Source organism: Salvelinus fontinalis, unplaced genomic scaffold, assembly GCF_029448725.1.
Source record: "Salvelinus fontinalis isolate EN_2023a unplaced genomic scaffold, ASM2944872v1 scaffold_0137, whole genome shotgun sequence".
NCBI lineage: Eukaryota > Metazoa > Chordata > Actinopteri > Salmoniformes > Salmonidae > Salvelinus > Salvelinus fontinalis.
The window spans coordinates 287,247-299,582 of NW_026600346.1; the positions used below are offsets into that span (position 1 = coordinate 287,247).

The 12,336-nt window shown below is 52.2% G+C and overlaps 1 protein-coding gene and 1 long non-coding RNA gene across 2 annotated transcripts in view; one reads left to right on the top strand and one right to left on the bottom strand.

The window, feature by feature from the left end:
- The window catches only part of LOC129843448 (fumarate hydratase, mitochondrial-like), a 50,520-nt gene that overhangs the window by 37,876 nt on the left and 308 nt on the right, over positions 1-12,336 (top strand). Inside the window, exon 10 of the mRNA XM_055912161.1 lies at positions 4,852-5,005. Within this exon, the coding sequence (XP_055768136.1) occupies positions 4,852-5,005 (154 nt within the window). The remainder of the gene's footprint in view (positions 1-4,851; positions 5,006-12,336) is intronic.
- LOC129843450 (uncharacterized) lies at positions 4,174-4,696 on the bottom strand. The gene is made up of 3 exons (XR_008757852.1): positions 4,636-4,696; positions 4,276-4,349; positions 4,174-4,203 (listed from the first exon to the last, which is right to left on the bottom strand). It is a non-coding gene; the product is annotated as an uncharacterized LOC129843450 (long non-coding RNA).

A 12,336-nucleotide genomic window follows, 5' to 3' on the forward strand; every position in this document is an offset into this window, starting at 1 on the left:
AATAGGCCAGTTTCACCCTGGACTGAGACAATACTAATAGGCCAGTTTCACCCTGGACTGAGACAATACTAATAGGCCAGTTTCACCCTGGACTGAGACAATACTAATAGGCCAGTTTCACCCTGGACTGAGACAATACTAATAGGCCAGTTTCACCCCGGACTAAGACAATGCTAATAGGCCAGTTTCACCCCGGACTAAGACAATGCTAATAGGCCAGTTTCACCCCGGACTGAGACGATACTAATAGGCCAGTTTCACCCCGGACTAAGACAATGCTAATAGGCCAGTTTCACCGTGGACTAAGACGATACTAATAGGCCAGTTTCACCGTGGACTAAGACAATACTAATAGGCCAGTTTCACCGTGGACTAAGACGATACTAATAGGCCAGTTTCACCGTGGACTAAGACGATACTAATAGGCCAGTTTCACCGTGGACTAAGACAATACTAATAGGCCAGTTTCACCGTGGACTAAGACAATACTAATAGGCCAGTTTCACCGTGGACTGAGACAATACTAATAGGCCAGTTTCACCCTGGACTGAGACAATACTAATAGGACAGTTTCACCCTGGACTGAGACAATACTAATAGACCAGTTTCACCCTGGACTGAGACAATACTAATAGGCCAGTTTCACCCTGGACTAAGACAATACTAATAGGCCAGTTTCACAGTGGACTAAGACAATACTAATAGGCCAGTTTCACCCTGGACTGAGACAATACTAATAGGCCAGTTTCACTGTGGACTAAGACAATACTAATAGGCCAGTTTCACTGTGGACTAAGACGTTACTAATATGCCAGTTTCACTGTGGACTAAGACGTTACTAATATGCCAGTTTCACTGTGGACTAAGACAATACTAATAGGCCAGTTTCACAGTGGACTGAGACAATACTAATAGGCCAGTTTCACCCTGGACTAAGACGATACTAATAGGCCAGTTTCACCGTGGACTAAGACAATACTGATAGGCCAGTTTCACCCTGGACTGAGACAATACTAATAGGCCAGTTTCACCGTGGACTGAGACGATACTAATAGGCCAGTTTCACCCTGGACTGAGACGATACTAATAGGCCAGTTTCACTGTGGACTGAGACGATACTAATAGGCCAGTTTCACCCTGGACTGAGACAATACTAATAGGCCAGTTTCACTGTGGACTGAGACAATACTAATAGGCCAGTTTCACCCTGGACTAAGACAATACTAATAGGCCAGTTTCACTGTGGACTGAGACAATACTAATAGGCCAGTTTCACCCTGGACTAAGACAATACTAATAGGCCAGTTTCACTGTGGACTGAGACGATACTAATAGGCCAGTTTCACTGTGGACCGAGACAATACTAATAGGCCAGTTTCACTGTGGACTGAGACGATACTAATAGGCCAGTTTCACTGTGGACCGAGACAATACTAATAGGCCAGTTTCACCCTGGACTGAGACAATACTAATAGGCCAGTTTCACTGTGGACTGAGACAATACTAATAGGCCAGTTTCACCGTGGACTGAGACAATACTAATAGGCCAGTTTCACCCTGGACTAAGACAATTTAATAGGCCAGTTTCACCCTGGACTAAGACAATACTAATAGGCCAGTTTCACCGTGGACTAAGACAATACTAATAGGCCAGTTTCACCCTGGACTGAGACAATACTAATAGGCCAGTTTCACCGTGGACTGAGACAATACTAATAGGCCAGTTTCACCCTGGACTAAGACAATACTAATAGGCCAGTTTCACCCTGGACTAAGACGATACTAATAGGCCAGTTTCACCCTGGACTGAGACAATACTAATAGGCCAGTTTCACCCTGGACTGAGACAATACTAATAGGCCAGTTTCACCGTGGACTGAGACAATACTAATAGGCCAGTTTCACTGTGGACTGAGACAATACTAATAGGCCAGTTTCACCCTGGACTAAGACAATACTAATAGGCCAGTTTCACCCTGGACTAAGACAATACTAATAGGCCAGTTTCACCCTGGACTGAGACAATACTAATAGGCCAGTTTCACTGTGGACTGAGACGATACTAATAGGCCAGTTTCACTGTGGACTGAGACAATACTAATAGGCCAGTTTCACTGTGGACTGAGACAATACTAATAGGCCAGTTTCACTGTGGACTGAGACAATACTAATAGGCCAGTTTCACTGTGGACTGAGACAATACTAATAGGCCAGTTTCACTGTGGACTGAGACAATACTAATAGGCCAGTTTCACTGTGGACTGAGACAATACTAATAGGCCAGTTTCACTGTGGACTGAGACAATACTAATAGGCCAGTTTCACTGTGGACTGAGACAATACTAATAGGCCAGTTTCACTGTGGACTGAGACAATACTAATAGGCCAGTTTCACTGTGGACTGAGACAATACTAATAGGCCAGTTTCACCGTGGACTGAGACGATACTAATAGGCCAGTTTCACCGTGGACTAAGATGATACTAATAGGCCAGTTTCACTGTGGACTGAGACAATACTAATAGGCCAGTTTCACCGTGGACTGAGACGACACTAATAGGCCAGTTTCACCGTGGACTGAGATGACGCTAATAGGCCAGTTTCACCCTGGACTGAGACGACGCTAATAGGCCAGTTTTACCCTGGACTGAGACGACGCTAATAGGCCAGTTTCACCCTGGACTGAGACGACGCTAATAGGCCAGTTTCACCGTGGACTGAGACGACGCTAATAGGCCAGTTTCACCCTGGACTGAGACGATGCTAATAGGCCAGTTTCACCCTGGACTGAGACGATGCTAATAGGCCAGTTTCACCCTGGACTGAGACGATGCTAATAGGCCAGTTTCACCCTGGACTGAGACGACGCTAATAGGCCAGTTTCACCGTGGACTGAGACGACGCTAATAGGCCAGTTTCACCGTGGACTGAGACGACGCCAATAGGCCAGTTTCACCGCGGACTGAGACGATGCCAATAGGCCAGTTTCACCGCACCTCTCCTCCTCCTCCTCCCAGATTAAGTGTTGAACTCAGCCAGGCTGCTGGGGGATGCCTCAGTCATACTGTAACTCCACCTCTCTCCTCCTCCTCCCAGATTAAGTGTTGAACTCAGCCAGGCTGCTGGGGGAGGCCTCAGTCATACTGTAACTCCACCTCTCTCCTCCTCCCAGATTAAGTGTTGAACTCAGCCAGGCTGCTGGGGGAGGCCTCAGTCATACTGTAACTCCACCTCTCTCCTCCTCCTCCCAGATTAAGTGTTGAACTCAGCCAGGCTGCTGGGGGATGCCTCAGTCATACTGTAACTCCACCTCTCTCCTCCTCCCAGATTAAGTGTTGAACTCGGCCAGGCTGCTGGGGGATGCCTCAGTCATACTGTAACTCCACCTCTCTCCTCCTCCCAGATTAAGTGTTGAACTCAGCCAGGCTGCTGGGGGATGCCTCAGTTATACTGTAACTCCACCTCTCTCCTCCTCCCAGATTAAGTGTTGAACTCAGCCAGGCTGCTGGGGGAGGCCTCAGTCATACTGTAACTCCACCTCTCTCCTCCTCCCAGATTAAGTGTTGAACTCAGCCAGGCTGCTGGGAGAGGCCTCAGTCATACTGTAACTCCACCTCTCTCCTCCTCCCAGATTAAGTGTTGAACTCAGCCAGGCTGCTGGGGGATGCCTCAGTCATACTGTAACTCCACCTCCTCCTCCCAGATTAAGTGTTGAACTCAGCAAGACTGCTGGGGGAGGCCTCAGTCATACTGTAACTCCACCTCTCTCCTCCTCCCAGATTAAGTGTTGAACTCGGCCAGGCTGCTGGGGGAGGCCTCAGTCATACTGTAACTCCACCTCTCTCCTCCTCCCAGATTAAGTGGGTAACTCAGCCAGGCCTCAGTCATACTGTAACTCCACCTCTCTCCTCCTCCTCCCAGATTAAGTGTTGAACTCAGCCAGGCTGCTGGGGGATGCCTCAGTCATACTGTAACTCCACCTCTCCTCCTCCCAGATTAAGTGTTGAACTCAGCCAGGCTGCTGGGGGAGGCCTCAGTCATACTGTAACTCCACCTCTCCTCCTCCCAGATTAAGTGTTGAACTCGGCCAGGCTGCTGGGGGAGGCCTCAGTCATACTGTAACTCCACCTCTCCTCCTCCCAGATTAAGTGTTGAACTCAGCCAGGCTGCTGGGGGAGGCCTCAGTCATACTGTAACTCCACCTCTCCTCCTCCCAGATTAAGTGTTGAACTCGGCCAGGCTGCTGGGGGAGGCCTCAGTCATACTGTATCTCCACCTCTCCTCCTCCCAGATTAAGTGTTGAACTCGGCCAGGCTGCTGGGGGAGGCCTCAGTCATACTGTAACTCCACCTCCTCCTCCCAGATTAAGTGTTGAACTCAGCAAGACTGCTGGGGGAGGCCTCAGTCATACTGTAACTCCACCTCTCCTCCTCCCAGATTAAGTGTTGAACTCGGCCAGGCTGCTGGGGGAGGCCTCAGTCATACTGTATCTCCACCTCTCCTCCTCCCAGATTAAGTGTTGAACTCGGCCAGGCTGCTGGGGGAGGCCTCAGTCATACTGTAACTCCACCTCTCTCCTCCTCCTCCCAGATTAAGTGTTGAACTCAGCCAGTTCTCAGTCATACTGTAACTCCACCTCTCTCCTCCTCCTCCCAGATTAAGTGTTGAACTCAGCCAGTTCTCAGTCATACTGTAACTACCTCTCTCCTCCTCCTCCCAGATTAAGTGTTGAACTCAGCCAGTTCTCAGTCATACTGTAACTCCACCTCTCTCCTCCTCCTCCCAGATTAAGTGTTGAACTCAGCCAGTTCTCAGTCATACTGTAACTCCACCTCTCTCCTCCTCCTCCCAGATCAAGAACGTGTTGAACTCAGCCAGGCTGCTGGGGGACGCCTCAGTCTCCTTCACTGATAACTGTGTGGTGGGCATCGAAGCGAACATCGACAGGATCAACAAACTCATGAACGAGTCCTTGATGCTGGTCACCGCCCTCAACCCACACATAGGTATGTGTCTTAGCCCTCAACCCACACATAGGTATGTGTCTTAGCCCTCAACCCACACATAGGTATGTGTCTTAGCCCTCAACCCACACATAGGTATGTGTCTTAGCCCTCAACCCACACATAGGTATGTGTCTTAGCCCTCAACCCACACATAGGTATGTGTCTTAGCCCTCAACCCACACATAGGTATGTGTCTTAGCCCTCAACCCACACATAGGTATGTGTCTTAGCCCTCAACCCACACATAGGTATGTGTCTTAGCCCTCAACCCACACATAGGTATGTGTCTTAGCCCTCAACCCACACATAGGTATGTGTCTTAGCCCTCAACCCACACATAGGTATGTGTCTTAGCCCTCAACCCACACATAGGTATGTGTCTTAGCCCTCAACCCACACATAGGTATGTGTCTTAGCCCTCAACCCACACATAGGTATGTGTCTTAGCCCTCAACCCACACATAGGTATGTGTCTTAGCCCTCAACCCACACATAGGTATGTGTCTTAGCCCTCAACCCACACATAGGTATGTGTCTTAGCCCTCAACCCACACATAGGTATGTGTCTTAGCCCTCAACCCACACATAGGTATGTGTCTTAGCCCTCAACCCACACATAGGTATGTGTCTTAGCCCTCAACCCACACATAGGTATGTGTCTTAGCCCTCAACCCACACATAGGTATGTGTCTTAGCCCTCAACCCACACATAGGTATGTGTCTTAGCCCTCAACCCACACATAGGTATGTGTCTTAGCCCTCAACCCACACATAGGTATGTGTCTTAGCCCTCAACCCACACATAGGTATGTGTCTTAGCCCTCAACCCACACATAGGTATGTGTCTTAGCCCTCAACCCACACATAGGTATGTGTCTTAGCCCTCAACCCACACATAGGTATGTGTCTTAGCCCTCAACCCACACATAGGTATGTGTCTTAGCCCTCAACCCACACATAGGTATGTGTCTTAGCCCTCAACCCACACATAGGTATGTGTCTTAGCCCTCAACCCACACATAGGTATGTGTCTTAGCCCTCAACCCACACATAGGTATGTGTCTTAGCCCTCAACCCACACATAGGTATGTGTCTTAGCCCTCAACCCACACATAGGTATGTGTCTTAGCCCTCAACCCACACATAGGTATGTGTCTTAGCCCTCAACCCACACATAGGTATGTGTCTTAGCCCTCAACCCACACATAGGTATGTGTCTTAGCCCTCAACCCACACATAGGTATGTGTCTTAGCCCTCAACCCACACATAGGTATGTGTCTTAGCCCTCAACCCACACATAGGTATGTGTCTTAGCCCTCAACCCACACATAGGTATGTGTCTTAGCCCTCAACCCACACATAGGTATGTGTCTTAGCCCTCAACCCACACATAGGTATGTGTCTTAGCCCTCAACCCACACATAGGTATGTGTCTTAGCCCTCAACCCACACATAGGTATGTGTCTTAGCCCTCAACCCACACATAGGTATGTGTCTTAGCCCTCAACCCACACATAGGTATGTGTCTTAGCCCTCAACCCACACATAGGTATGTGTCTTAGCCCTCAACCCACACATAGGTATGTGTCTTAGCCCTCAACCCACACATAGGTATGTGTCTTAGCCCTCAACCCACACATAGGTATGTGTCTTAGCCCTCAACCCACACATAGGTATGTGTCTTAGCCCTCAACCCACACATAGGTATGTGTCTTAGCCCTCAACCCACACATAGGTATGTGTCTTAGCCCTCAACCCACACATAGGTATGTGTCTTAGCCCTCAACCCACACATAGGTATGTGTCTTAGCCCTCAACCCACACATAGGTATGTGTCTTAGCCCTCAACCCACACATAGGTATGTGTCTTAGCCCTCAACCCACACATAGGTATGTGTCTTAGCCCTCAACCCACACATAGGTATGTGTCTTCGCCCTCAACCCACACATAGGTATGTGTCTTAGCCCTCAACCCACACATAGGTATGTGTCTTAGTCCTCAACCCACACATAGGTATGTGTCTTAGCCCTCAACCCACACATAGGTATGTGTCTTAGCCCTCAACCCACACATAGGTATGTGTCTTAGCCCTCAACCCACACATAGGTATGTGTCTTAGCCCTCAACCCACACATAGGTATGTGTCTTAGCCCTCAACCCACACATAGGTATGTGTCTTAGCCCTCAACCCACACATAGGTATGTGTCTTAGCCCTCAACCCACACATAGGTATGTGTCTTAGCCCTCAACCCACACATAGGTATGTGTCTTAGCCCTCAACCCACACATAGGTATGTGTCTTAGCCCTCAACCCACACATAGGTATGTGTCTTAGCCCTCAACCCACACATAGGTATGTGTCTTAGCCCTCAACCCACACATAGGTATGTGTCGTAGTAACGCAGGTGCTTCAAAGTAGTGTATGGACATACAGCAGGGGACCAAAAGTCATGAACGAGTTCTAGATACCTGCTCTCTAGAGACAGCAGGAGCGGTAGAGATACTCTGAATGATCGGCTATGGAACCCTGACCTGTTCACCGGACGTGCTACCTGTCCCAGACCTGCTGTTTTCAACTCTCTAGAGACAGCAGGAGCAGTAGAGATACTCTGAATGATCGGCTATGGAACCCTGACCTGTTCACCGGACGTGCTACCTGTCCCAGACCTGCTGTTTTCAACTCTCTAGAGACAGCAGGAGCGGTAGAGATACTCTGAATGATCGGCTATGAAAAGCCAACTGACGTTTACTCCTGATTATCCATCTGTCTTTCGCCATTAACCACACAGAACCACTAGAGGGCAGTAACTCACAGTCCCACGTTTCAGCAGTGCTGAGATTCACCAGACTGTAATGTGACTATTGTCAATGAGATGTTTTGCTCTACACCACAGAGTCTGTCTACTGCAGTAGAGTCCTACTGAGACACTCTGTCTGGTGGCTTAGTGTGTAGGGAGTCCACCCCTCTGTCTGGTGGCTTAGTGTGTAGGGAGTCCACCCTCTGTCTGGTGGCTTAGTGTGTAGGGGGTCCACCCCTCTGTCTGGTGGCTTAGTGTGTAGGGAGTCCACCCCTCTGTCTGGTGGCTTAGTGTGTAGGGAGTCCACCCTCTGTCTGGTGGCTTAGTGTGTAGGGAGTCCACCCTCTGTCGGGTGGCTTAGTGTGTAGGGAGTCCACCCCTCTGTCTGGTGGCTTAGTGTGTAGGGAGTCCACCCCTCTGTCTGGTGGCTTAGTGTGTAGGGAGTCCACCCCTCTGTCTGGTGGCTTAGTGTGTAGGGAGTCCGCCCCTCTGTCTGGTGGCTTAGTGTCTAGGGAGTCCGCCCTCTGTCTGGTGGCTTAGTGTGTAGGGAGTCCACCCCTCTGTCTGGTGGCTTAGTGTGTAGGGAGTCCACCATCTGTCTGGTGGCTTAGTGTGTAGGGAGTCCACCCCTCTGTCTGGTGGCTTAGTGTGTAGGGAGTCCGCCCTCTGGTGGCTTAGTGTGTAGGGAGTCCACCCCTCTGTCTGGTGGCTTAGTGTGTAGGGAGTCCACCCCTCTGTCTGGTGGCTTAGTGTGTAGGGGGTCCACCCCTCTGTCTGGTGGCTTAGTGTGTAGGGAGTCCGCCCTCTGTCTGGTGGCTTAGTGTGTAGGGAGTCCGCCCCTCTGTCTGGTGGCTTAGTGTGTAGGGAGTCCGCCCTCTGTCTGGTGGCTTAGTGTGTAGGGAGTCCACCCTCTGTCTGGTGGCTTAGTGTGTAGGGAGTCCGCCCCTCTGTCTGGTGGCTTAGTGTGTAGGGAGTCCACCCCTCTGTCTGGTGGCTTAGTGTGTAGGGAGTCCACCCTCTGTCTGGTGGCTTAGTGTGTAGGGAGTCCGCCCCTCTGTCTGGTGGCTTAGTGTGTAGGGAGTCCACCCCTCTGTCTGGTGGCTTAGTGTGTAGGGAGTCCCCCCTCTGTCTGGTGGCTTAGTGTGTAGGGAGTCCACCCTCTGTCTGGTGGCTTAGTGTGTAGGGAGTCCACCATCTGTCTGGTGGCTTAGTGTGTAGGGAGTCCACCCCTCTGTCTGGTGGCTTAGTGTGTAGGGAGTCCGCCCCTCTGTCTGGTGGCTTAGTGTGTAGGGAGTCCGCCCTCTGTCTGGTGGCTTAGTGTGTAGGGAGTCCACCATCTGTCTGGTGGCTTAGTGTGTAGGGAGTCCACCCCTCTGTCTGGTGGCTTAGTGTGTAGGGAGTCCACCCCTCTGTCTGGTGGCTTAGTGTGTAGGGAGTCCACCCCTCTGTCTGGTGGCTTAGTGTGTAGGGAGTCCGCCCCTCTGTCTGGTGGCTTAGTGTGTAGGGAGTCCGTCCTCTGTCGGGTGGCTTAGTGTGTAGGGAGTCCACCCTCTGTCGGGTGGCTTAGTGTGTAGGGAGTCCACCATCTGTCTGGTGGCTTAGTGTGTAGGGAGTCCACCCCTCTGTCTGGTGGCTTAGTGTGTAGGGAGTCCACCCTCTGTCGGGTGGCTTAGTGTGTAGGGAGTCCACCCTCTGTCGGGTGGCTTAGTGTGTAGGGAGTCTACCCTCTGTCTGGTGGCTTAGTGTGTAGGGAGTCCACCCCTCTGTCTGGTGGCTTAGTGTGTAGGGAGTCCACCCTCTGTCTGGTGGCTTAGTGTGTAGGGAGTCCGCCCCTCTGTCTGGTGGCTTAGTGTGTAGGGAGTCCACCATCTGTCTGGTGGCTTAGTGTGTAGGGAGTCCACCCCTCTGTCTGGTGGCTTAGTGTGTAGGGAGTCCACCATCTGTCTGGTGGCTTAGTGTGTAGGGAGTCCACCCCTCTGTCTGGTGGCTTAGTGTGTAGGGAGTCCACCCCTCTGTCTGGTGGCTTAGTGTGTAGGGAGTCCACCCCTCTGTCTGGTGGCTTAGTGTGTAGGGAGTCCACCCCTCTGTCTGGTGGCTTAGTGTGTAGGGAGTCCACCCTCTGTCTGGTGGCTTAGTGTGTAGGGAGTCCGCCCCTCTGTCTGGTGGCTTAGTGTCTAGGGAGTCCACCCTCTGTCTGGTTTCTTAGTGTGTAGGGAGTTCACCCCTCTGTCTGGTGGCTTAGTGTGTAGGGAGTCCGCCCTCTGTCTGGTGGCTTAGTGTGTAGGGAGTCCACCCCTCTGTCTGGTGGCTTAGTGTGTAGGGAGTCCACCCCTCTGTCTGGTGGCTTAGTGTGTAGGGAGTCCACCCCTCTGTCTGGTGGCTTAGTGTGTAGGGAGTCCACCCCTCTGTCTGGTGGCTTAGTGTGTAGGGAGTCCACCCCTCTGTCTGGTGGCTTAGTGTGTAGGGAGTCCACCCCTCTGTCTGGTGGCTTAGTGTGTAGGGAGTCCACCCCTCTGTCTGGTGGCTTAGTGTGTAGGGAGTCCACCCCTCTGTCTGGTGGCTTAGTGTGTAGGGAGTCCACCCCTCTGTCGGGTGGCTTAGTGTGTAGGGAGTACACCCCTCTGTCTGGTGGCTTAGTGTGTAGGGAGTCCACCCCTCTGTCTGGTGGCTTAGTGTGTAGGGGGTCCGCCCTCTGTCTGGTGGCTTAGTGTGTAGGGAGTCCACCATCTGTCTGGTGGCTTAGTGTGTAGGGAGTCCACCCCTCTGTCTGGTGGCTTAGTGTGTAGGGAGTCCGTCCTCTGTCTGGTGGCTTAGTGTGTAGGGAGTCTACCCTCTGTCTGGTGGCTTAGTGTGTAGGGAGTCCACCCTCTGTCTGGTGGCTTAGTGTGTAGGGAGTCCACCCCTCTGTCTGGTGGCTTAGTGTGTAGGGAGTCCACCCCTCTGTCTGGTGGCTTAGTGTGTAGGGAGTCCGCCCTCTGTCTGGTGGCTTAGTGTGTAGGGAGTCTACCCCTCTGTCGGGTGGCTTAGTGTGTAGGGAGTCCGCCCTCTGGTGGCTTAGTGTGTAGGGAGTCCACCCTCTGTCTGGTGGCTTAGTGTGTAGGGAGTCCACCCTCTGTCTGGTGGCTTAGTGTGTAGGGAGTCCGCCCTCTGTCTGGTGGCTTAGTGTGTAGGGAGTCCGCCCTCTGTCTGGTGGCTTAGTGTGTAGGGAGTCCACCCTCTGTCTGGTGGCTTAGTGTGTAGGGAGTCCACCCCTCTGTCTGGTGGCTTAGTGTGTAGGGAGTCCACCCCTCTGTCTGGTGGCTTAGTGTGTAGGGAGTCCGTCCTCTGTCTGGTGGCTTAGTGTGTAGGGAGTCCGCCCCTCTGTCTGGTGGCTTAGTGTGTAGGGAGTCCGCCCCTCTGTCTGGTGGCTTAGTGTGTGGCTCCCTCTGTCGGGACATCACAGAACCCGGGAGTTCTCTGTCGGGACATCACAGAACCCGGGAGTTCTCTGTCGGGACATCACAGAACCCGGGAGTTCTCTGTCGGGACATCACAGAACCCGGGAGTTCTCTGTCGGGACATCACAGAACCCGGGAGTTCTCTGTCGGGACATCACAGAACCCGGGAGTTCTCTGTCGGGACATCACAGAACCCGGGAGTTCTCTGTCGGGACATCACAGAACCCGGGAGTTCTCTGTCGGGACATCACAGAACCCGGGAGTTCTCTGTCGGGACATCACAGAACCCGGGAGTTCTCTGTCGGGACATCACAGAACCCGGGAGTTCTCTGTCGGGACATCACAGAACCCGGGAGTTCTCTGTCGGGACATCACAGAACCCGGGAGTTCTCTGTCGGGACATCACAGAACCCGGGAGTTCTCTGTCGGGCCATCACAGAACCCGGGAGTTCTCTGTCGGGCCATCACAGAACCCGGGAGTTCTCTGTCGGGACATCACAGAACCCGGGAGTTCTCTGTCGGGACATCACAGAACCCGGGAGTTCTCTGCCGGGACATCACAGAACCCGGGAGTTCTCTGCCGGGACATCACAGAACCCGGGAGTTCTCTGCCGGGACATCACAGAACCCGGGAGTTCTCTGCCGGGACATCACAGAACCCGGGAGTTCTCTGCCGGGACATCACAGAACCCGGGAGTTCTCTGCCGGGACATCACAGAACCCGGGAGTTCTCTGCCGGGACATCACAGAACCCGGGAGTTCTCTGCCGGGACATCACAGAACCCGGGAGTTCTCTGCCGGGACATCACAGAACCCGGGAGTTCTCTGCCGGGACATCACAGAACCCGGGAGTTCTCTGCCGGGACATCACAGAACCCGGGAGTTCTCTGCCGGGACATCACAGAACCCGGGAGTTCTCTGCCGGGACATCACAGAACCCGGGAGCTCTCTGTCGGGACATTACAGAACCCGGGAGCTCTCAGCCAACTGTCACGACCACATATATCACCTCCTCTATAGTCTTCGAGAGTCTGCTATTGGTTCCTTAATTTAGTTCTCTGAGGGTCAGGTCTTCAGTGTTTTAGAGCTGGAG